The following is a 25,514-nucleotide window of genomic DNA, read 5'->3' as shown; positions in this document are numbered from 1 at the left end:
TATGATCATGCCAGGGGCTGGCTCTGTGGATCTTGGGCGACTCCCCTCCTGTTCTTCTTCTATTAGCCTCAATTTTATCACCTACTGTATAAGAGATTTGTTTGGGCAAGTGTGGCAAGGGACCAGCCCAGCACCCCACCCTTTATGGCGTTCCTCAACTGATACGCAGCAGAGGTGGAATGGGTGGACAACAGTTATCTCTTATCTGGTGTCCGAGGGAGGGACTTTGTGGGGGATGGGGATTCCTAGAAAAAAAGTCAGATAATTTATAGAATTCTGTACCCACCTAGCATCTTAACAAAGCCGTGTGTCCTATGCTTTCATCTTGCCTCTGGCTAGAGGGCTATCCCAGTCATTCCGGCAAAGTCCCCACCCCAGGGCCAAAGCCCCAGTGTCATGCTTGGGGAGCCACACAGCTGGATCCAGATGCTTTCTGGGCAGCCAGTGCAGAGTCCACCGTCTCCTCCTCTTTGATTCGGATCTCCCCATCGGTGTGTCTCCTCTTTGATCCGATCTCATCCATATCACATTTGACAGCAGTTTGGTTTTTCAGTAACTCGAGCTCTTGGCGTCCGCAGCCGACAGCTTAGTTTACACGGAGCTCTCTCGCCTTTTCTACTAACATGTTCTAGTTAAGAACGATTTGGCGCACGCCTTTAATCCCAGCACTCGGGAGGCAGAGGCAGGCGGATTTCTGAGTTCGAGGCCAGCCTGGTCTACAAAGTGAGTGCCAGGACAGCCAGGGCTATACAGAGAAACCCTGTCTCGAAAAACNAAAAAAAAAAAAAAAAAAAAGAACGATTTAAGTTTTGTAAGGCTGGTAACAAATGAGTTGGGAGGAAGCAGGGCCTAGCAGAGCACAAGTTCTAGGGAGGCAGGTTGGGTAAGCGGTGACAGTGTGCAGGACAGAAGCACACCCGGTTGGGTGGTCAGCTGGAAACTGGGTATCGTTCTACCATAGGTCTGGTAGGATTAGGTTTGCCCATAGCCTACAGAAAAACTAACATGGCAAGAAGTTCTGGGTGGAGCTAGGCTGGAATACAGAGGCTGCTGTTCAGGTTGGTTCTGATGCCCTGTCCCTGGAGCAGAGCTATTGTCCCAAGTACACTGTACCTTGGCTCCTTTACAGTTGACACGGATAAGCTCATGACAAGTTCTGAGTACCTGACCCTGCCTTGCTCTCTGAGCTGGAGGATCCCTTCTTATCAAACTTTCTCTTAGGTTCTTTGACCAGTTGCTTGGTGAAAGCTTGGAACCTGGCTATAAAGGGCTGAACTTCGTGTTGTGTTCTGATGGCCCAAGGCCAGACACTCCCATGGTTTGCCTAGCCCAGGGTTGAGGCCCTTCAGAGATCTCTGACTTTAAGCATTTCTGGACTGTTCTGGCTGGGCTTTGATCATCTTTATCTTATCTATTGATTCTTCCTTGCATTTGAACTTGTGCGTTTGTTCATGTGTGTGTGTGTGTGTGTGTGTGTGTGTGTGTGTGTGTGTGTGTGTGATTTCTGATGATGCTGTAAGTATTTGGTGGTGGGGAGGAATACAAAGCTTGCCTACCCTTCTTACTATTCTTCTAGGCTTCTTTAGGAGTTTTGTATTAATTTGGAAGACAAGAAGATTGGATTTTTTTTTTTTTTTTGTAAGAGAGATGAATTAGCTATCACTTTGTCATTGATAGGTGATACAAACTCCGACTGGCATGCAGTTTAGATGGGGGATTTATTCACTTGTACAACTGTAGAGCGCAGGGAGTCACTGCCTCCAGACCCAGCTGGATCCAGTTCATAAATTACCTTGCTGGAATCTGACTCTCTGGGTTGGCTCTGCATTGCCCTAGCTTGCTGCTGTCTAGGCTGCTGTTCCTGGGGACTGGCAAAGATGGCTGCCAGCCTTTCTAGAATAGCTGAGCCCTCCTAATCAGATGCTTCACAAAACCTGAATCCAATCTTGCCCATTTGGCCAGACTTACTTACCTGGCTTTAGAGGAGGGATAGGTTCCCAAAGATAGTAGACTTCTCTCATGGGTGGGGGTGGGGGGGGGGATTGTTGAGATGCAGACCAAACAGGAAACGTCAGAGAAGGAAATAGCTTTTGTGGGGACCTTGTATGTATTTCCTTCCCTCCTTTCCCAGAAAGGCTTGGAGGGGAGGCTCAGGGTCATGGCCTAGATTAGGCCATTTGTAATGGATTAGTAATGGCTGCTCTAGCTTCCTGTTCTAAGGACACGAATCTCACTCACAAGAGCTCTACCCTGTGACCCAGTCACACACACACACCCCCAATACCCCATCTTCTAACATTATCACCTTTCACTTTGGGGAGTAGGATTTCAACACATGAATTTGTGGGGTCGTATTCAGTCTACATCAACCTGGGATCCTCACCAAGTGCCTGGCATGCAGGAAGCACTCAGCCTAGCTTCCTTATTTTGGTAAGAGACCCGGAAGGTAGGCCTTTCCTTATCATCATTATTTGTAGAAACAAAGCCAAGGTGATTGATTGTCTTGATCTCAGAGGCGGAGTCAGGGGCAAGGCCAAGGCCACCTCTGCTTGGCTGTTTCTCACCTCAGTACAGGTCTTCCTTTTATACTTGAATTTCCACTCTGGAAGTTCATTGATGTGTTCATTTAATTAAATGCTGAGTTCAGCCTAAATATTACCCCAAAGCTTACATGGTTCTGAGACATTTGATAAACTCAAGAACTGTATGAAAGATTTGGGTAAGAGGGACCTTGGGGTCTGTCCAGTCTCAAGTTCTGAGAATCCCCTGAAAGAGCCAAAGTGAAGTACAGCCTAGATCCAAAACCCAAGCTGTCCCTGTAGTTACCTGCCATACCCCACTCCTCCCTTCCACTCAGGAATTCTGAGAATTTGCTCGGGGCCATGGAGTAAGCTTGGAGATTTGCTGATTGCAGGCAGGAAAACTAGACTGAACATCTTTTTTTTTTTTTTTTCCTCCTGAAGATGCATTCTTTCTGAAGCAGGGGATCAATTTCCAACAAGATACACAGGCTTCCAATGAAGCTACTTATGTGAGTCTGGAATGAAGCCGTGCAGATCCATCCTCTGCCAGGGTCATTTATCTTCCTGGCTTGAGGAAGCCACAACCCTTTCTGATGAGGGCTATGGTGCTGCCCGAGGAAGGGGCATAATGGGACAGCAACTTGATAGGAGAACCAATGGGCAAGAGAAGTGCCGTAGGAAGCAGGGAACACGGTGCAGCGTTGCTGTCCCTAGTCTGACCTTGTTGACTTGGGTCATTCCAACCTCCCCCCCTCCCCCCCACACACATACACCATCCTTTGCCACACTTCCCCTCTGTCAGTGGGAACGAGTGGTCTGAAGTGGTCCTCTCACACTCACCGACAGTAAAGAGGGCTAGCACAGGCATTTTAGAAGAAAGACGGGTTTGACTCAGCCTCACCTCTCTGGGACCTTGGGTGCTCTTTGGAGATAAGGGTATAGATAGAACAGATCAAGTTCAGTTAAGGTCAATTAGGTGGCCTTGATCTGGCATGGCTAGCATCTTATCAAAGGGGGAAAACCGTATGTAGAAAAGGAAGATAGCCACCTCCTAGGCAAACAGAGAGGACTGAGACAGAGCAGTTCTTTCCCTTGAAAGCCTTGGAAGAGCCCAGATGGCAGTCTGGTGTCAGCCCACCAGCCCCTCAGACTGCAGATCCTGATTTTCTGTGGATGCCATGCACAGGTGGTAGGCTGTCACTTGCAACCGTAGCAATAGACACAGGTGACCTTCCCCCATCAGCCTCCTGACCAGTACTGTGTGGACAGTGGCGTCCACTCTCCTGAGTTGTTTTAGGACTCTGAGGCAAAGGTGTGCATGAGAGACTTAGTGTGGCTTTTGGCATATTGTGAGCACTCAATAATAGCGGTGTCTCTTAGTCCTGTGCCATGACCTCTTGGCTCTATCAGGAGAGCTTGCAGAAGGTAGACAGCTTGGACAGGGCCAGAAAGCCCCAGTTGAGACCTTTCCCAGGGAACTGGGTCACCTTATGTACCCCTTCAAAAGCCTGTAAATGTAGAGGAGGCCAAGACTGCCCCATTAGTGGAGCACCTAATGGTTTTTAGCTTGAGAGTAGTCTCGGGCCTAATTGATGAAGCTACAAAGCCAAGGTCCTTTATTTTTATACGCTGGCTATACTCTGGGTATGTTGAACTGCTCTGAGGATCAATATGTGCGGCCACCATGGGCATTTATGGGCATTTTGTGAAGGAGGTAGTGTGGTCACCAAGGAGGGACAGATGCTCTCTGGATGACCCTGAGCAGACAGACCCCTGACCCTCCTTGAGCCTCAGTTTGCACATCTGCAAAGGGAACGGGGTGGAGCAGCCAGCTCAGGAGCTTTTCCGCTAAGCTGTGTGAGGACCTCCGAGTTGTGTGTGAATTCTATGTGCACACATGTGTCTTGGGGAAGAACTTACATTACGCTTCTCTTTTTGGAAGCTCTGGAGCTTGAACCCAGAGCTTTTGTGTATGCCATAAGCAGGCACTTCGCTACTGGGCCATCCACTGGGAGGTATCCCAGCCATTTTATCTGGGTCTGGAAGGAGCATCTACCCCCAGATCATCCACCACCTAGATTACCTTTCAGGACTGCTGACTCCTTGCTGAACTAGGCTTCTGAGAGTCTGATTCTAAGGCTGCTTCTAAAACCCGGGTGCTACAGAGGTAGGAGAGACCAAGGACATAGCAGAAGGCTGACTACTGAAGGCTTTGCTGGTCAGCAGACTCCTGCTGTCTGTCTAGCACCCATCTATCTCAGCTGCAGACCGCCCTTGCTATCCTATGGCCCCCTACTTGATAGCCAAGTAATGGCTCTCCAGCTTGCCACTTCCTGTCTCCTGCATGCCTCCAACCACCTAATACCATTGCTATGCTGACCCTACCCCCATCCTGCTCAGGCACGGTTGCTATGGTGACTCCACCCCCATCACACTCAGAGTGAAACCCAAATCTCTTACAATCCCCACCTGATCCGGCTTCCACCTGCCTGGCCCACTGCCATCCCCTGCCACCCCCCAGCTCCTGTCAGGGAGCTGCAGCTTGCTGAGCTCAGCACTTCCCAGGCTCCATGGCAGCACGTCCTAGGTTCATCCTCACTGAGCTCTTTGCCCTGACTAATGCCCCCCTCAAAGCCCCTCCTGCCTCTTCCATCACCTGACTTCTGTCTGTCCCCACCTCACACACACCCCATCCCCTCATCTAAAACAATCAACTCCCATGCTCCAAATGGCCCAGCAAATCCAGACCTAATATTTACCCCAGAGAAATAAAGTCATGGCTGCCGAAAGACTTATACACAGCCGTTCCAGACTTACAATGGCCCAAACTTAAAAGCAAAGCAATTGACTATCCACAAAAGCCAAAGCCATCCACATTGTCACAGACTGAGTGGGTGTATAGGGGGACAGAAGCTCCAAGAGGGAGCTGGATGTAGCCACCTTTAGTGAGTTCCCTTTAGTGCCACCAGCTATTGAGCACTGGTCATTCGGAGCTGCTGAGTCAGCATGTTCCCCTCACTCACTATCAAGCCCCGAGCTAGGCCCAGAAGCATCTAGCTGACCTCATCACAATTCCTGCAGTGGTCCTCCTTAGTCTTGAAGTTTGTATCCGAGGTCCCAAATAGATGCCGGAAGCTATTGTTAACACCTGAGTGACATGCATTTTGTTCTTTGCATATGCACAGAATACGAAGCCCTTTCTGTCTTTACTAAGCCCTTACTCTGTACTGCAGCCTTAGCTGTAAGAGTTTGAGATGTGATAGTAAAACTGGCATGAATTCTTCTCCTCCTCTTCACAAATTCTGAGACTGTAACTAGTTTTCCATCGGTCTCTTCTCCTCCCCGATTAGAACACTTGCCTTTCCCTCTCATGGCTGCACGTTAGCATGTCATGATGGCAGCACTACTGCTGTGAACTTTGGGGGGCATTTACCAGTGAGATAAAAGAGTTAACTGGGGCTGGAGCAAGAGGGGCTGGAGCGAGAGCTGGAGAGTTGGCTCAGCAGCGGTTAAGAGCACTGGCTGCTCTTCCAGAGGTCCTGAGTTCAAATCCCAGCAACCACACAGTGTCTCACAACCATCTGTAATGAGATCGGATGCCCTCTTCTGGTGTGTCTGAAAACAGCTACAGTGTACTTAGATATAATAAATAATCTTTAAAAAAAAAAAAAAGAGTTAACTGAACTGCCAGTCCACCTCAGTCTTTGAGGTAATGAGGGTGCCTCCAGAGACCCTAATGGGCGGGTCGTATACACTCTGTGGATACACTGGACCAATGAAGGCCTCAGAGACTGGGCCTGACTACTTAAGATTTCATCACACTAATCAGGATGACGCATAATTTTAAACTTAACGAATTGCTTACTTCTGGAATTTTCTGTATAGATAAGAGGGGCGTGACTAGAATCACATCTTCTGTGCGATTTGCCTAACTCCATCCTCCCTCAGCCCCAGTGGTCCACCTCTAAGTAGACAGTGGTGGACTTTGTCTGTCCCACCCCTGGTGGTTGTATATTCTCTGGTACATGGCTCTGAGTAACTTGCAGCTCAGTATTTCAGGATACTGGGCATCCGTGTATTGGAGAAGATGGAGAGCAGGGATGGTGGGGACCCGTCCCTGGAGGCACAGTGCTGCTTGGCCTGAGACTCAGCTGGGATGGCCACGCGCACCAAGGCCTGGTCCCCATGCTGCCCATATAGGCAGGATTCTTGCAAAATGCCAATTAAGATATTTGACCCAAATTTGGGTAAAAGCCCTTTTCCTGTTTCAAGTTGAGCTAATTATACACATTTATTCATAATTTATGAAGCCTGGTAAGTGGGAACAATTAAGGAAAAGGCCCTGGAAAAGCCGATTTCTCTTGTGTCATATTTGCTTTGGGGGTTGCTGAGGCCCTTCCCTTCCATCTGCCACAGAACGATGCTACCTTCATTACGACCGACCGTCATCTTTCTCTGATACCCTTAACCAACATTTATTGAGTACTCGGTGGACCCAACTGTAACATCATCTCAATTGCTCTTGAGTCCATAAGGCAGGTATGACGCTGTGCCCATTTCATAGGTGAGACAGTTGGGTTTCAGAGGGTCATGTGAATGGCCTTCCCTAACAGGCTCATGGTGGATGAGGGCATGAAGGCAGGCCCCAGCTGCTTCCTCAAATCTGTGACAACCCGCCCACTACAGTGCCGTCTCCCCGCCTCCACAGTTTCTGAATCTTCAGGGCAGTCCTATAATTGGTGACGGGTACCCTTTGGGTAGTAGATGAGAACGTCAGCAGCTTCTGACTCAGCAGAGGTGGGCTGGCCCTAGTGTCTACAATAATAGTAAATCCCCAGGAGATGGGGATGCAGCTGGCCCTGCTACTTTGAGAGCCACTGGTCAGGATACTGTTGTTACCCAGAGCCCCTTCAAACTTCCTCCCACCCTGCCTGCCCTCACTGCAGGTGGGTGAGGGGCTCTGTCAACCTCTTCCTGTGAGCTTACATGGATATTATCCCAAACCGAGAAGCTGTCAGCTTGGTTACCATTTCCTCCCACACACATGTAGATGGTGGATGGCCTGCGGCCCGAGACTATTCTGTGACTTAGCTTTTCTTTGCCACATCCTCACAGAGCTGCCTCGTTCTTTTTGGCAACACTGATGGATTCTGTAATCGAGCTGTGTCATGGCTTTATTTCAACCTAACCTCTGATGGGTGGTCTTCTATACTTTAGATATTATAAAGAACCCCACCACCACCACCACCACCATGCCTGTGAAGTTAGGTGTTTTACAAAAGCTTGGAAAATCACTCATTTTGTGTCATTATTATTATCTCTTTGTTCTGTTCTGGGATTAATATATACAGGACATTAGCTTTGCAGCAATGCTTTTCAGGTAATGGGCCCATACATAAAGTGGCAATTGTTTTCAAGCTCTCAAAAAGATCCCAATGAAGTCCTAGAAAGACATGCTACGTGGGCAGGGCCTTGAGGGATGTGTAGCAGGACAAAGGGAAAGGAGAGAAGTGGGGCCTTGTGCCTTGGGGCCCACTTTATCTTCCAGTAGGCTTAGCGGTTTCAAGGAATAGGGCAAATCTTTACATGTCTTGGTTACCTGGTAAATTTGGGTCTTCGTATAAGGTCCTGATGTATAGTTTATGAATAAGCTGGCTGGGTATGGCCAAACTCATCTCTGATCACCTCTATCCCTTCCTGTCTCCTCAGGGTGGGGACTCTGGAGAGGAACAGCTGTGTGCTGACTTGCCAGAGCTTGACCTCTCCCAGCTGGACGCCAGTGACTTTGACTCAGCCACGTGCTTTGGGGAGCTGCAGTGGTGCCCGGAGACCTCAGAGACAGAACCCAGCCAGTACAGCCCCGATGACTCCGAGCTCTTCCAGGTGAGCCCCGACTCTCACCGGCCCTAGCCTTTGTCGACTCCCCAGTCTCCTGCCTTCTATGCTTGGTCAAACCTATGCAGGTTCTTGGGATCCCATTTCCCTCTCTGGATCTACACCTGGCTTAGACCAGCTCTAGCTCCGGTTCCTGGCCTATTTTGCCACCTCTAGAAAGCAGGGTCTGAAATGAGCTGCCCCTTCTGTGCCTCACAGGGGGGAGGCAAGCTCCTCTGGCAGTCAGGGGTTCTTAGTCCTCTGTGCCCACATTATTTCCACATCTCCTTTCCTGTATGTCAGGTGTCAATACTTCTTGGGTTTATAAATGGGGAAACCGAGGCTTGGAGAAATTGGGCGAGTCACTTCCTCAGTAGCCGGATCAGTCTTAGACTCTGAGTGGGGCATCGTGATTCATGCTTACAAATTCCAGTACCAGGGGTGCTGAGACAGGAAGATGGCCATGAGTTTGAAGCAAGCCTGGGCTTCCTTCCATGAGTGAATTCTTATCTCAAAAGACAAAAACCGGGAACTAGGGAAATGGGCCAGCAGTTAAGAGATTGCTGCCCTTCCAGAAGACTCAAGTTAGATTCTCAGCACCCACGTTGGACAGCTCACAACCACTTGTAACTCTAGCTTCAGAGGATGTGACAGTCTCTTCTGGATTCTGCAGACACTGCACACATGTGTATGGACACATACACCTAAATACATTATAAAGAAATAAATCTTAGCAACTGCATTCAGCTATACAAGTCCAGCCTGCTTCCTGAGCCATAGCTTGGTGGTGAGGACTCCAGTGCGGAGCTTGTGGTATTATTGAGCATCTGTGCCGTCCTGGGTTTGCCTGTATGCACAGCCTCACTCTGTTATCAGCAACTAACTCTCACTAGAAAGGGCACCCAGAGGTGCAACCAAACCAGTGCCCAGAGCCATTCATTCTGCAGAGTTCACTCAGCTCCAGTGACTTGGGTGTCCATCCCCTGGCACATTCCTTCCATCCCATTTACAATCACCAAACCCAGACACTATTGTGGATGCCAACAAGTGCTTGCTGACAGGAGCCTGATATAGCTGTCTCCCGAGAAGCTCTGCCAGAGCCTGACAAACACAGAAGTGGATGCTCACAGCCATCCATTGGACTGAGCACAGGGTCCCCAATGGAGGAGCTAGAGAAAGGACCCAGGGAGCTGAAGGGGGTTGCAGCCCCATAGGAGGAACAACAATATGAACTAACCAGTACTCCCAGAGCTCCCAGGGACTAAACCACCAATCAAAGAATATACATGGTGGGACTCATGGCTCTAGCTGCATATGTAGCAGAGGATGGCCTAGTCGGACATCAATGTGGGGAAAGGCCCTTGGTCCTGTGAAGGCTCTATGCCCCAGTGTGGGAGAATGCCAGGGCCAGGAAGTGAGAGTGGGTGAGTTGGTGAGCAGGAAGAAGGAGGAGGGGATGAAGGAGGGTGCTTTTCAGAGGAGAAACCAGGAAAGAGGATAACATTTGAAATGTAAATAAAGAAAATATCTAAAAATAAATAAATAAATAAATAAATAAATAAATAAATAAATAAGGGAAAAAAAGAAGGCCTCTTCAATTGAATAGTAGCATGAACTGTCTAGGGTGCTCTTCAGAATAAAGCAAGTTCTACAGACATTTGCTTATGTGCATTAGGGGGAGGGGTACAGTGCATGGATGGCCACAGAGGAAATAAAACTCCCCAGTTTGAAGTTAGGTGAAGGAGCCTTCGGACTCACTGGTCTTTTCCCAAAATTGTCTTTCCCAAAGCGGCAGGCACCTAGGCTGAGTGTGGCCTCTGTACCAGTCAGGCAGCAGCACTGTACTGTGCATGTGTAGGGCTCTCATGTCATTGTGTAGTCTCGGTCCTGCAGATGGAGCGTGTCTGTCCTTCCGGAGCCGCCTGTCAAGTTCCCTGTGTGTCAGGGGCTGAGGTCATCAGGAGACTCAGCCTGGAGGGAGATATCCCTAGATTAGCAAACCCATAAGCCAGCCGCTAGGACTGCCAGGGCACACGGCAGAGAACGCCTGCAGAGTGGTGTCAGGAAAAGCCTCTTGCATTTAGCTGGGTGTAGGGCATGGAAGGGTGGAAACTGTGACCCTGGAGCAGCTGCTGTGTGCTTATGGTGCTGGGAAGGAAGTGTGTGTGTCTGACAGGTCATCGGGGTCTCACCACAGAGTCTTGTGCATCATGGTAGAGAGTATGGATTTTCCTTGAGACTATTCTAACCTGTAAGTTGCATATTATTATTGAACTGTATAGGTGCCCAGAGAGCTGAAGCGACTGGCTCAAGGTCACACAGCTGGGAAAGGTCAGGGCAAAAGCTCTGACTTAGGAGCCCACAACCTATACTGCCGTGTGAAACCCCTTTGCCAATCCTGTGAGAGCTGGGTCCTAGCCATGCAGGATCTCTCTGCCTCTGTCTGCCTGCCTGTCTGCCTGTCTGTCTGTCTGTCTCTCCATCTCTGTCTCTCTGTCTGTCCCTCTTTCTCTGTCTCTCTCTGTTCATGCCAATGGAAGCCAGAGGACAACCTCTGTGCCATTCCTCAGTCACCAGCCACCTTGCTTTCTGCCTGTGTTTGGTTTTGAGAAAGGGTCTCATCATGTATCCCCCACAGAGGTCCATTGCCTCTGCTTCCCAAGTCCTGGCATCAAAGACACACAGCACTACATCCAGCACATCTTCCCTTTTGAGACAGACTTTGTCCCTGGCCTGGAGCCCACCGGTCTCTCTTTCCCTAACCTTGGAATGGCAAGCTCACACTGCCACTCATGGCTTTGTATTTTTAACACATGTTCCAAGCCTTAATCTCAGTTCTCTTGCTTGCAAGGCAACCGCTTTTACCAACGGCCTCACCAGCCCTCTCCATTAAAAAACAAAAACTTAAAACACGGCGCCAAAGTAATGTTGCTCCCTCCCTCTTAGGGGACAGTTTTTCAAAAATGCTTTCAGATTGCAGAGAGCTAATGGACAAGTGGGGCCAGACTGCTGCTGGAGTCCATCCCCTAGAGACTGCACAGGCCCCTGTACCTACTCCAAGCTAGAGCCTCAACAGGCCTCTGGAGAAGCCCTGCCCTGAGTGACATGGATTCAGAGCTCAATGAGCCTGCAGAGGTTCCCAGCCCTCACAGTGAGCTGAGCTCTTAGACCAGTAGCTCTCCGCAGCACACCCTCATCCACAGAGCAGGCCATGGTGCATAAATGCAGCTGCTGTACAGGTGATGATGTATGTAGAGTCTGTCATCATCATTGTCTGTGTGGTATCTCTCTGTCCCTTCTTGAACTCTAGGGCTGTGTTACTGTGGTGCATATAATACCTCAGGGCTTTAGCCTGTCTGTGTCTAGCATTGTGTCCCGCCCAAATAAATGATAATCATGCAAACGGAGCCACGGGCTGCTTCTCCTGAGGCATTTGGTCACTCCTGCTCACAGACTCATCTTTTCTCTATGTTCTCCCTGAAGATGGTGGTTGACTCATTTCTGAAGCCCTTGAATATGGTAATGGTTCAATTAGTAGGTCCAAGGAGCTCTCAAGAGCCAAATAGGAGCTCTTCCAACACCTTGAGTGGAGAGGCCCAGGGCCCACTGGTTCTGGTCCTCTTTCTGCCATTAACTTAGGCAGCTTCCTCCTGCCAGTGGGCACTATGGAACATGGAGCACTGTCAGAGTCCTTTTCTGACCATCTAATGGCCCCATGGCTACAGGGCTTGCTACAGGAACAAGCTAAGAGAAAGGATCTGGGGACACGAGCATTGCTTTCCATTTTCTGAATGTTCCAAATTCTTTGGGCCAGGGTATGACAGGCACTTAGTTGGATGGTCTAGAGTAAGCAGGTGTTTGGCTATTTTGTACTATGGGGGCCTTGGCAAGCTCCCTTTTGCAGGGCCTCAGTTTCCCCTTGTGAGAAATGAGTTAGGAACACGGACTGTGTATCACTGTTTCTTGGTGTGTTAAGGACGGAGGAAGAAAGTTACCAGTCCTTACAGAAGCTGGGAATTCACAAATTCTCTCAGAAGAAGGGCATGCTGGGCCGTGGGTGACTTCCTGAGTGTCTCCAGACTCATGGAGGCCTCTTGGACAGGCGAGGATCTCTGTCTGTGTGCTCTTGTAGTTCTCCTTCATGCCACTCCAGTCCCCAAATGCAGGATTTCATTAAGGTTTCTCCGAGGCTCCTTTTCCTCTAGCTTGAGATGAGCCTGGGAAGGCTGGGGGCGGGGCAAGTCTATTAATATCCCCTTTCTCAGCTGATTAACTCGCCATTAATTTTCACTCCATTTCTAAGCTGAGCAGGGGAACAAGCTAATGGGCCCAGGCAGGATGCAGTGGCTAGCTCCAGTGATATCCAGAGGCGCCTACAGGGCAGCCAGGAGATCTGGAAAGAGCCACAGCAGTGTGTGGGTAAGGTGGCCCTTCTCCCAGCCCCATCCAGCCATCCCAGAGCTAGGCTGCCCATCAGTGTAGGTTACACCCAGCCTCATTGTGGTGACTGCCATTTGGTGCTCATTCCCACCCAGGCCTGTGCTCTCTAAGTTAGGGTTCTCTCACCCTTGGATGTGCCCCGGCTTGCTATGTGGCTTTGATAGGTCTTTGTTCTGAGGCTTCAGCCCACATGTGGAAAGAATGGCAGGTAGGCTTCCCAAGAAACACTAGCTGTGACTGGCGGAGGCTGTGGCCTAGAGCCGTCTGTCCCCAGGACTCTGGCATGAAGTCATCCGTGCCGCAGGAGAGCTGGGAACACTCGTGTGGCTTGTTTGATACCCGTGGCCACTGGATGACCCTAAATGCTCTTACACTTTTGCTCTATGTGATAATTTATGGCACCTTGGGAATTCTCATTCCACCTAGCACTAATGACATCATTCTGAGTGACTTCGCTAGAACCTGAGAAACTGAAGTTGGCCAGTCACCCTCTTGTCCCTCATCTTTCTTCGCCAATTTCATTGCTTCCCACAGCCAAGCTTGTAACAAGGAATGGCCCTATTGTTATACCCTCACCTTGTGTAGTAGGTTCATTGGAAGGAACCACCTTGCCCAAGGCCACCCTGGTGGTAGTGGCAGAGCTTTGTGTGGCCATCCCCCAAATCTCTCTGGATCCCCAGTCCCAGGATCTTAATTCCTCACCAGAGCTAGGAAGCTGTGACAGAAATGGAGCAGAGTGAGTCTTGCCTGGAGATTGGGGGAGTCTTGCAGGTAGGAGCAGCCACAGGAGTCCTCATCGCTTTCTAGACCCACAGTCCACAAAGCCCTGGCTCAGACCCACTAACAACTTCTGAATCTTTTTTTGTTTGTTTGTTTGTTTTATTCTTAGCTCTGTTCTAAAAATTACAAACGCATTTATTCTCCTCTCCCTGAGTCCCCGATTGAGTTACTCAGCTGCTGCTGCTCGGACTGGAAGGTTGCAGCCTGGGATAGATTTAGTGCAGCCAAAAGGCTGTCACGAGATGTGTATTTCAGATGAACTTCCTGAAGAAAGGATGAACAGCTGGACCTGGGATGGGAAAGCGTGCCTCGGAAGGGACCATGTGATAGCTTGAGCTTCTTCTGCCAGTGTGGACCCAGGGACTCAGGGTTACTGATGGGGGTGCTTGGCCTAATCTAGCAGTTTGGTCTATGCTCCCAACCTAGAGCTTGGGGGGGCCTGAAGGGCTGGGCACCTCAGGGGTTGCAGACAGTGGAAAAACAGAACCCTGATTTATTTATTTCTGCATAGGCATGTGGTCCAAGCCCTGGCTTTGCTTGATACTTTCTGGGTGAAAAGTTTTCTCTGCCAAATGGGGATTAGAATCATGCTCCCAGCACGGTGGTGTGGTGTGAGCTCCGAGGTGCTATTGACAGCCTTCCAGTCCCTCTCAAGACCAAAGTTTTCACCCTGGGTGTCCCCTTGGCCCGAGCCTTGTTTTCTTAGTCCTTTGCTTGGCTACTGAAGTTTAAGAATCAGCTGCTGACCACTCTAGGCAGCCTGCAATCTTGTTCTTTGTCCTCTTCCAGGCACCTCTGTTTTCCCCAAGTCTCTCTCAAGCTCAGAGATGCACTCGCTTGTTCTCTTGTCTAGCTCAACTCTTTTTTTTTTTTTGGTTTTTCGAGACAGGGTTTCTCTGTATAGCCCTGGCTGTCCTGGAACTCACTTTGTAGACCAGGCTGGCCTTGAACTCAGAAATCCGCCTGCCTCTGCCTCCCGAGTGCTGGGATTAAAGGCGTGCGCCACCACGCCCGGCCTAGCTCAACTCTTCACAAAGGGTCAAGTTCTAAAAGGATAGGGACTATGATGGTCTTGGTATGCTGAATGGTCAGCATCCAACACAAAGCCAGATGCAGTACATCCTGTGATGGGAAGGGAAGAAATGGGGTGGGCCCTGGTCCTCATCATTGTCTCTGAAATGGTGGTAGCATAGTTAGTAAGCATAGCGTAGCAAGTAGTAAGCGCTTGCTTTGTGTCAGGCACTGTTTTCCAAGCACCTGCAGTCACCTGCTCATGTTCAGCAAGAACTCCTTGGTGTGGGTCCTGTCTGTTATCCCATCTGGCAGGGGAGAACCAACTGCCCTTTAGGACCCACAGTTGGTAAATGTGGTCTTTGTGAGTCAACAGCGACAGAGTTCAAGCTCCTAAGGACAGCACCCACTCCCTCTACCCAAGGGAGCAAAGAGAGCAAACCCAAGGATTCCATGGGAAGTCCAAGCTGTTTCTTCATTGCCCTAGTTATCACTGTCCCATTGAGCCCTGGGATATCCAGCCTCTACTCTGTGTGAACCCCAAGGTTCAAGGGGCTGGGACCCTGCTACCAAGGATGAAGAGAAGCTTAAGTCTTTGATTGAAGAGGCAGGTATCTCTAAATAGGCTACCTTCTGCCTACGTCACAGCTCAGTGAGTGGCAGAGCCAGGACTGGGTCTTCAGGTGAGGCCCTTCCCATAGCCTGCTTATCAAATTCTGTGGTTCTTGGAGTTGACAACCTATTTCCTGAATATTCCAGAGATATGGAACGGATTTCTTAGGCTCAGGGGCTGGTAGCTGTGGTTCATCGGGGTAGGCAGCTGGTTCCCCCCACCGTGACTAACCCTCTCCTTTCCCCCTTTGTTTCTCCCATCCAGATTGACAGTGAGAATGAAGCTCTCTTGGCTGCGCTTACGAAGACCCTGGATGACATCCCCGAAGACGATGTGGGGCTGGCTGCCTTCCCAGAACTGGATGAAGGCGACACAGCATCCTGCACCCCAGCCTCACCTGCTCCCTTATCGGCACCCCCCAGCCCCACCCTGGAGAGGCTTCTGTCCCCAGCGTCTGACGTGGACGAGCTTTCACTGGTGAGGACTATGGCCTGGAGCTGATGTCAGACTGCAGGCCAGTGAGGGCTGAGCTGTCTTTTCGAGCTCAGTCAGGGCCCTGAGCATCAGGGCCTGGGGTGTGAGATTTCCCTGGACCTTATCCTTCCTGCCTGGGCCGTGGCATTAGACTTCATTCTATGTATCTTTTAAATGTTAAAACCATGCAAAAACATTTTCACAAAGATAACACACGTAGGATAAAAACCCAAGCAGGTATCAGAAACGTGGACAGTTAAAAGCAAAACCTCTGAGCCCTCTCACAATTGCCTTCTTCTTTCCCAGAGGTAACCATGGTTACTGATCTGTTACATGACTTTCCTCTTCACCTTTTTTTTTTAAACTACAAAAACAACAGAGCCTGCCTTATAGCCTGTTCATCACCTTGCTTCCTCACTGAGCGCTGTGTGTGTGTGTGTGTGTGTGTGTGTGTGTGTGTGTATGTCCTGGAAACTTTTCAGATGAGTGTGTGGAGCTCCGTCTCCTTGTTGACTATGTAGGACTTCCAGATAAGGATGTCCCAACTTTTAATCATTCCCTTCCTGATGGACATCCATTGTCACCTACCCCATTGTCATACACGGCACTGTAGTCATCAGTTGCCCCATGTAAGTAGATTCAAATTCTAGAAATAGAATTTCTGGGTCGGTGGATACATGCCTTCCATTTCAAATAGAGCCTTTTAGGTTATGCTTCAAAGACATTGGACCAGTATTCACACTAACACATACAAGTTAAATGTGTGTGTGTGTGTGTGTGTGTGTATGTGTGCGTGTGTAGAGTCTGTGAAGAAATGAGAGGAGAAGATTTCAGCTCTGACTGTCCTTACAAGAGTCTGGACCTCCTAACTTACAGAAGATACTTGCCCTGGGCTCTAGATGAGGATATCAAAGCCTAGGCACATGGAGTCAACTTTGTGAGCTGCCGAGGGTTCCTTCCTTTCTTTGGAGTTTTGGAGCTTCTGGGGGCTTTAGAGCCAGTCAGAGCTGAGAGGGCTCTCAGATCCTGGAAAGGCCCTCGCTAAACATCGTGTTCTGCTCTGGGGAAATGAAGGCCTAGGACATGAGTCTCGTAAGTTGGTATGCCAACCAAGTTAGACCCCATGTGTACCGACTTGTGTTGTAGGGCCCAGTGGCTTCTCTTCTGCTGCCTTTGAGGTCCCAGAGCATTGAGAGGACTTTTACCAAGTGTCTACTGTGTCCCTGCCCAGATTGTGTTCCGTATCATGATTCGGCTCCCTCCCATGGGGTCCTGCATCCTTCCAGACTGGAAGAGGTCTCTTAGATTTGAACCCCAGTTCTCCTCATGAGAGCTTGCGGGTCCTTGGACACACACCTTCTCTTAGCTTCTCTCTGACTCAGCTTTCTGACCCATGGGAGTGGATCACAGGGCCTGGGTTAAAGACTGTTGGGAGGATTACAGTGGGTAATACCTAGGGAGCATTTAGCACATTGCCTAACATACAGGCCCACCTAGGACACACTGGCTGACTCAGCCCCAACAAGACCATCAGTAGATAATTCTCAGTACTTTTTGCACCAGGCTGCGGCAGGAGACCTTGTGCAGGGAAAGAGCAGCCCCTGCTGGTCAAAGGCTGGCTTAGTTCTGAGCCTTCGGTTCTGCTTACACTGCTTGAGTGTTTCCCTCACTCACTGTGTTAGCTTATGGGCAGTAGGACTCAAGGTCAAGTCTCCTGGCATATTGATAGTTCTAGAGGGGCCCAGAGAAGCCATGCAGACCGTAGGCCTTGCCTTGGATCCCAGAGGACTGGCCTGGGAATCTGGAAGACCTGTGAACCTCCACAGATCTATACAGATCCTGTACAGGTCAGCAGTGTCTGTTGAACCTCAGACATGTTTTGTTTTGTTTTGTTTTGTTTTGTTTTGTTTTGTTTTGTTTCGTTTCGTTTTGTTTTGTTTTAAAGTCTCAGATCCAGTAATTGATTGATTGATTGATTGATTGATTGACTGATTTATTCTTGGTGTCTCTTTCCTGCCCTCATCCTATGTCTGTGCAGAGAAGGAAATAGATTGTTCAGGGTGTGACCTGGAATGGGGCTGAGGTAGACTAGAACCAGATCTCTTCCCTCTAGCCTAGGATTCAAAGTCACAAAGTGGAGTGTCTGTCTGTCTGTCTGTCTGTGTGTGTGTGTGTGTGTGTGTGTGTGTGCACGAGGGCGCTGTAGATAAGGTGTCAGGGGTCCTCAGTCACTCAGAGTGTAAGGTGTGGCCTTTCTCTAGCTGGGCCTTTGGTGCTGTCTGCTGGGGGTGCTGGGAAGACGTATTCCCCCAGGAAACACTTGGTGCCCTAGAACAATCCCAGGGTACCTCTCACCTTGTTCTCACCTCAGCTGCGGTAGAGCCTGAAGATATTTTTTCTTCAGTCTCTTTGCTCTCAGGGTAGATGAACTATGAACCTGCCAGCAGGGACCGGAAGCTGGGGAGCTTCAGCAATCTTTATTATTTTTAACGTTATCTGAGGGCTGGGGGGAGGAGCTCACTAGGTAAGATACTTGCTTGTCTGGCACATTATGAAACCCATAAAATTGGGTGTGGAGGTGCATCCTGAAATCTCAGCACTTGAGAGGGAGAGACAGGAAGGCCAGACATTCAAATCATCCTTATCTACATAGTTTGAGGAAAGCCTGGGCTACATGTGACCTGACCCCCACCCCACCCCCACCCCAAACATAAAAATAGTTGAAGAAAAGACAAACTAAAGGTTAGCATTCTTTTACTTGTATGCAAACAGCTGAGTGGGTTGAAGGTAGCATATACCTTGGATATATTCTTGTATGGTTATATATTATGATTAAAGTCCACCTCATGAAGGCTTATAGGAAAATAGTGGCAGTTGCATCTGGGAAGGAGAAAGGACCTTGAGAAGGAAGGGGACTTGCTTTTGCTTTTGCATTTGGTTTGTTTCTAGACAGGATTTCTCTGTGTCATAGCCCTGGCTGTCCTGCTCTGAAGACCAGTCTATCCTCAAACTCACAGAGATCCGCCTACCTTTGCCTCTTGAGTGCCGGGATTAAAGGCATGCACCACCACAGCCTGGCCAGGAGACTTGCTTTTAATTGTCTACCTTGTAGAATTTCACACACACACACACACACACACACACACACACACACACATGCACACCCATGTGCGTGTTATGTGAGTACTATGTACTTAATTAAAGAAATACATTCTTAAATGCCATGGACGAAGAGGAAGTCAGCTGGATCCTATCTCAAGCATCCTTTTGGTTTATAGCCTCTCCATCGGTACATCTATGTATGTATACCCATGTGTCTATTACAGGCATATGGAGTTAACTGACTCTAACAGTAGACTGAGCAGGCATCATCCAGACTTGTTCCCTTGGGTGACTGACTGTACGAACAATGAGGTAGTAGTATTTGGGAGTTTGGTAGACAGCTATCTGTTTCCTGGCCAGGGCGTGGTCAGCGGGCAGGTGGTGCCCTATGTCTCTAAGTGTACCTGGCCCTAGTCTTTTCCCCTCTGCCTCTTCCCAGCTACAGAAGCTCCTCCTGGCCACATCCTCCCCAACAGCAAGCTCTGACGCTCTGAAGGACGGGGCCACCTGGTCCCAGACCAGCCTCAGTTCCAGAAGTCAGCGGCCTTGTGTCAAGGTATTTCTGCATTTTCCCAGAAGTAACCTGGGTCCCTAGGTGGCTGTCAGCGGTGGCCACGAGTGGCAGATTCAGTCTACACCAGTCTCTCTCTCTCCCTCACAGCTCTGGCTGAGCCAGAATCCCAGTTACTGCTCCTTGAAACCAGCATAGTTTGAGCCTCTAACAAGAGCTCTGTACTTTCCCACACTTGAGTGTTTTGAGCTGTGAGACATTGACACAGACCTTGACACGTATTAGAGCAGATACAGGAAGGTGTGGCCTCCTTTAGGGCTCATGAGCTAATGGGGAACAGATGAGAACATCTGGCTTTGGAGGCCACAGTTCAGATCATACTAGGGCTTCAGGATTTCTGAGGAGTCTCTGGCCACTTTAGAACCTTGTACACAAAAGGTGACACCCATACCTCTCCTGGCCCTATTTCTTGGTGGGTCAGAGAAAGCTTTGGTGGATATTTAGAAGGGTCTACAGTGGTGCCTAGGCTGGGAGCCCTGGAGAAGTCTAGCTGTCTCACCAACTCAGCCCTGCTGGGGCCTAGGGATGGAATGAAGGAACAGGCCATTCCTATGATCCTGAGAGAGATGCTGGATCTTCTGGCTACTTACTAGAGCAGGCTGAGGGAGAAGTATTGTGCCCCTTCCTGCTCACTCTGGCATATTTACTTCTCCAGGTGGATGGCACCCAGGACAAGAAGACCCCCACACTGCGGGCTCAGAGCCGGCCTTGTACAGAACTGCATAAGCACCTCACTTCGGTGCTGCCCTGTCCCAGAGTGAAAGCCTGCTCCCCAACTCCACACCCGAGCCCTCAGCTCCTCTCCAAGGAGGAGGAGGAGGAGGAGGAGGTGGGGGAGGATTGCCCAAGCCCTTGGCCGACTCCAGCCTCTCCCCAAGACTCCCTAGCACAGGACATGGCCAGCTCCGACAGTGCCCAGGCTCCCGAGGAGGATGTGAGGGCCATGGTACAGCTCATTCGCTATATGCATACCTACTGCCTGCCTCAGAGGAAGCTGCCCCAACAGGCCCCAGAGCCAATCCCCCAGTCCTGCAGCAGCCTCTCCAGGCAGGTTCAACCCCGATCCCGGCATCCCCCCAAAGCCTTCTGGACTGAGTTCTCTATCCTAAGGGAACTTCTGGCCCAAGATATCCTCTGTGATGTTAGCAAGCCCTACCGCCTGGCCGTACCTGTCTATGCTTCCCTCACACCTCAGTCCAGGCCCAGGCCCCCCAAGGACAGTCAGGCCTCCCCTGCCCACTCTGCCATGGCAGAAGAGGTGAGAATCACTGCTTCCCCCAAGAGCACCGGGCCTAGACCCAGCCTGCGTCCTCTGAGGCTGGAGGTGAAACGGGACGTTAACAAGCCTACAAGGCAAAAGCGGGAGGAAGATGAGGAGGAGGAGGAAGAAGAAGAGGAAGAGGAAGAAGAAAAAGAAGAGGAAGAAGAGGAGTGGGGCAGGAAGAGACCAGGTCGTGGCCTGCCATGGACCAAACTAGGGAGGAAGATGGACAGCTCTGTGTGCCCTGTGCGGCGCTCCAGGAGACTGAATCCAGAGCTGGGCCCCTGGCTGACATTCACTGATGAGCCCTTAGGTGCTCTGCCCTCGATGTGCCTGGATACAGAGACCCACAACCTGGAGGAAGACCTGGGCAGCCTCACAGACAGTAGTCAAGGCCGGCAGCTCCCCCAGGGATCCCAGATCCCCGCCCTGGAAAGCCCCTGTGAGAGTGGGTGCGGGGACACAGATGAAGATCCAAGCTGCCCACAGCCCCCTTCCAGAGGTATTCTGTGGTCCACCAGAGAGGGTGGGGTGGACAGAGTATCTCCACTGGGATCTCAGAGCACTCAGTCCTATGTGTTGAGTGAGGTTGGATCTGGTTGTCCACTGCCCTTTCCGTATAACTTGGCAGACCTTCAGGAAAACACCTGGTCTTCTTCAAGATTTTCATCATGCATATCAAAGCACTGCTTAATGAATAGAGAACAAGAGGCCTTATCCATGCTTGGATAAGGGCAAGGGGTGGTAAAAATAATAATAATAATAAAGTTAGGCACAATACTTAGGAGGCAGAGACAGGAGGATAGAATTTGATAGAGGATAGAATATGTAGTCTGGGCTACATATGCAGACCTGTTTCAAGTAAAATAACCAACAGAGAGGGAGGCCCAAGGCTCAGAGCTTGTTAGTGAAGGACCCGTCACTAGAACCATCTAGAATCATAGCTTGGGCTTGGAGCCTTGGCCTCAGTGCATGGCTACTGTGCTGCACTGTTTGTCCAGCAAGGGTTGCCTGACCCATCTGCTATTTCCGCAAAGTGAGGAGATCTTCTGGCTGAGCCCCAGCCATGCAAGATGGATTTGAATTGCACCCGATCCTTCCCTTAGATGGCCATATGTCACCTTAAAGGGCATCTGTCCTTGGTGCCCCTGGAAATGTGAGGGCTCCCCAAAGGGGGAGAATGGTGTATGTGGGGAATCTTATTTTCTTTTTTGTCTTTTCAGACTCCTCCAGGTGCCTCATGCTGGCCTTGTCACAAAGGTAGATTTAAAATTATCAGTCTACTATACCATGAGCTTTTGTCTTAGATGTGTGCATTTGGGTGGGAGGTTATCAGCCCCTGAGCCTGGCCCCATCCTCAGGACCTGCCTTCATTGTTATCTTGAGCCCTTGGGATCCAGACTCCTTCCAAGGGGGTTGAGTTTTAAAAGGGAGTCTCTGAGCTGAGGAGAAAGACGGAGAGTTGAGCCATTTCATAAGCTGGCATCTCCAGGACTCTAGAGGGTATTCTTTGAGATGGGGGGTTGGAAGCCTATGATGTTGGGGGGCCTGGAAGAAAGTTCCTTCCCTCTCTGGGCTTCAGTTGTTCAATCTACAAATCAAGGAATCTACATCAAACTTTGTCCGGACCTTCCATAAACTGCAACTTATATTTCTTTAACAGCCAGGATGGGGCCCCTCAGCACATTCTTCTTTCCATGGCAGACCCAGGGTCTATTACAGTGCCTTTTGCTCCCCTCAAAAGTCTGGGCCTGTAGAAGCCCTCCTACTGACCAGCCTTTTCCCTTTCTGTCCTCCCTGCCTCTACCAGCGACTCTCTTGGCAAGAAGAGCTTTGAGGAGTCCCTGACGGTGGAGCTTTGCGGCACGGCAGGTGAGCTAGGGGTTCAGCTGGTGGGGTACCTGTGGGGAGCTTGCATGGCCTGGGCGGGAGTGCATCTCCTCATGAACTAACCACTGCCCCCCTGAACTACTCTAGCATTGAGATGCACAAGGAGCATACTGGGAAGGGGGGGTCAGGGCCTGGGGGCCAGCCCTTCACCTGCTGGTACCTGCAGCTGAAGGGCTACTGAGGTCAGAAAACAAAGACACAGCTCTGGAGAAGACCACAGTCTGGTGAGGCTAAACCTTCAGGAGAATGGTTAGCCATGTGCTCCTGTCTGCTCATTAAGGCAGAAGGTCAGTGAGGCTTGGTCAAATGGTGAAGTGCCCAGGATGGGGCAGTGCCAAGGGGTTGAAGGACCAACAGGCGTTGGAAAACAAAGAAGGATCCGCTTTAGCTGAAGAATTGATAGGAGTAAAGACACAAAAGAATGGAAGTACAGGGTACATTGGAGTTACCAGTCCGTCCGCTGCTCCTATCTAAAGGCAAGACATAGGAAGAAAGGAATAAAGTCCCCAAAGGGCCAAGCCATAGAGGTGCCTGGCACCATCCTGTAGGCTTTGGAAGGCATGGAGAGAAAGGAGTGGGTATTTTTAGCACGTTCCTGTGATGTGCTGGGAAGACCAGAAGACAAAGGCAGATCGAGTAGCATCAGAGACATCGAATGGTTGGTTTTCCCAATAGCACTGTTTCTTCTATTCAGGGGTACCCTGAGGCAGGGCTCTTTCAATGACTGTCAGTAGAGCAGGAACAGATATCTCTGACCTAGACACATTAGCTGCCATTACCAAGTCCCAAAGGGATGCCCATTGACTTCCATCTCATGACAGCTCCTACGAACAGGAGGATCCCTGGGCTACATACAGGCTTAGGCAGCAGTGTGGTGACCACCCACCTATAGGGATCTTGTGGCACACAGCCACTTGTCCTTGCAAACAGAACTCTTAATGTCCTCCAAGAAGACCTGCCTTTCCCTCACCTGTTTTTTCCTCTTGCCTGGGCAGGACTCACGCCACCCACCACACCTCCATACAAACCCATGGAGGAGGACCCCTTCAAGCCAGACACCAAGCCCAGCCCAGGCCAAGACACAGCTCCCAGCCTTCCCTCCCCCGAGGCTCTTCCGCTCACAGCTACCCCAGGAGCTTCCCACAAGCTGCCCAAGAGGCACCCAGAGCGAAGTGAGCTCCTGTCCCATTTGCAGCATGCCACAACCCAGCCAGTCTCACAGGCTGGCCAGAAGCGCCCCTTCTCCTGCTCCTTTGGAGACCACGACTACTGCCAGGTGCTCAGGCCAGAGGCTGCCCTGCAGAGGAAGGTGCTGCGGTCCTGGGAGCCAATTGGGGTCCACCTTGAAGACTTGGCCCAGCAGGGTGCCCCTCTGCCAATGGAAACAAAGGCCCCTAGGAGGGAGGCGGACCAGAACTGTGACCCTACCCCCAAGGACAGCATGCAGCTAAGAGACCATGAGATCCGTGCCAGCCTCACAAAGCACTTTGGGCTGCTGGAGACTGCTCTGGAGGATGAAGACCTGGCGTCCTGTAAAAGCCCGGAGTATGACACCGTATTTGAGGACAGCAGCAGCAGCAGTGGCGAGAGTAGCTTCCTACTTGAGGAGGAGGAGGAAGAGGAGGAGGGAGGGGAAGAGGACGATGAAGGAGAGGACTCAGGGGTCAGCCCTCCCTGCTCTGACCACTGCCCCTACCAGAGCCCACCTAGTAAGGCCAGTCGGCAGCTCTGTTCCCGAAGCCGCTCCAGTTCCGGCTCCTCATCCTGCAGCTCCTGGTCACCAGCCACCCGGAAGAACTTCAGGTATTCTTGGTGGCCCAGGGGAGAGGGATATCCGAGCAGCCATTAGGTACCAGAGGGGAGGAGCCCCAGGAATTTGCTTTGAGGCTTAGGTTGCATCTCCGCTTGCAGCCCAGCCTTGGTCAGAAGGCATGAGATGGGCTCCCCAAGACATGAGCTATCTGAAGCAAGTGAAGCCCAGCAGGGACTGTTGGAAAGAAACTCCACAATCTGGCCCCCTGAGACATTATAGCCTAATGAACTTGACCCTTGTTTCCTACTTTGTGTATGTCGACAGATAGATTTTTATGCGAACATGCAGACCTACATAGTTGAAAAGCAACATGATGTTAATGTGTCAAGTCAAGCCCAGGGCTGTGGTTTTGATCTGTGTTCTGGAAAACACCCAGACTAAAAGCAGTGCTGGGCTTTACGCCTGGGCTTGGTCCTGCATTGCTTACTGCTGTGTACAGACCCTATAAGAGCCCAGTGGCGGGGGGGGGCGGGGGCGGGGGCGGGGGGGGGGACGGTGCATCAGGAGCTACTTGAGCATCCCATCTGTGAGCACTGGACCTAGAAAGGAGTTTCTATTGCCGTGATTAAAATACCACGACAAAAAGCAGTGTGCAGAGGAAAGGAGTGAGCTCATCTTACAACTCTCAGGTCACTCTATCCCCAAGGGAAGTCAGGGCAGGGATGCAAGGCAGGAACCTGGAGGCAGATTTGGGGGAGAGCAGCTTCTGCTTTCTCTCATCACAGCAGGTAATGGGACCAGCTTCATCCTGGAGAGACTCCAGAAAGATTTGCAAGGGGTGGGCGAGGGTGTCGCAGTTCTGAGCGTGAGGTTACCTGAATGGCCACTAGATGGAACTCTTTAGCCTTGAGTAGAGACGTGGAGTTGTGTGGGGATCTAGTGAAGTTGCTGAGGTGAGGGGTCTGCTGAACACCTGAGTCTGTGGGTGTGGGTAATTCGAATTTCTAGCAAGTTCTCAAGTTCTCAAAGCATCCTGAGATCAGAATTCAGATCTTAGAGATACCCTAGACAAATTCAGGTTTACATGCACACATCTCTACTAGCTGTTCTTAGCTCTTCAAGGACCCCCAAGAAAGCAAAGGCCCCTCTGCTCATCAAATGATACACACACATAAATTCTAGGAATGCCCCACAAACCAATGTGGAGGTTATCTGTTACTACA

General features: G+C 50.4%; 1 protein-coding gene across 1 annotated transcript in view; it reads left to right on the top strand.

Annotated features, from left to right (window-relative positions):
• Positions 1-25,514, top strand: part of Ppargc1b (PPARG coactivator 1 beta) — a 109,835-nt gene that overhangs the window by 69,136 nt on the left and 15,185 nt on the right. Inside the window, exons 2-8 of the mRNA XM_029472067.1 lie at positions 8,232-8,405; positions 15,505-15,717; positions 19,256-19,372; positions 20,043-21,150; positions 21,872-21,908; positions 22,459-22,520; positions 23,534-24,341. Coding sequence (XP_029327927.1) covers positions 8,232-8,405; positions 15,505-15,717; positions 19,256-19,372; positions 20,043-21,150; positions 21,872-21,908; positions 22,459-22,520; positions 23,534-24,341 — 2,519 coding nt within the window. The remainder of the gene's footprint in view (positions 1-8,231; positions 8,406-15,504; positions 15,718-19,255; positions 19,373-20,042; positions 21,151-21,871; positions 21,909-22,458; positions 22,521-23,533; positions 24,342-25,514) is intronic.

Source organism: Mus caroli, chromosome 18 (assembly GCF_900094665.2).
Source record: "Mus caroli chromosome 18, CAROLI_EIJ_v1.1, whole genome shotgun sequence".
NCBI classification, from domain to species: Eukaryota; Metazoa; Chordata; class Mammalia; order Rodentia; family Muridae; genus Mus; species Mus caroli.
Note: the sequence above shows the minus strand (reverse complement) of the source record. Positions and strands in the feature narration are given on the sequence as shown.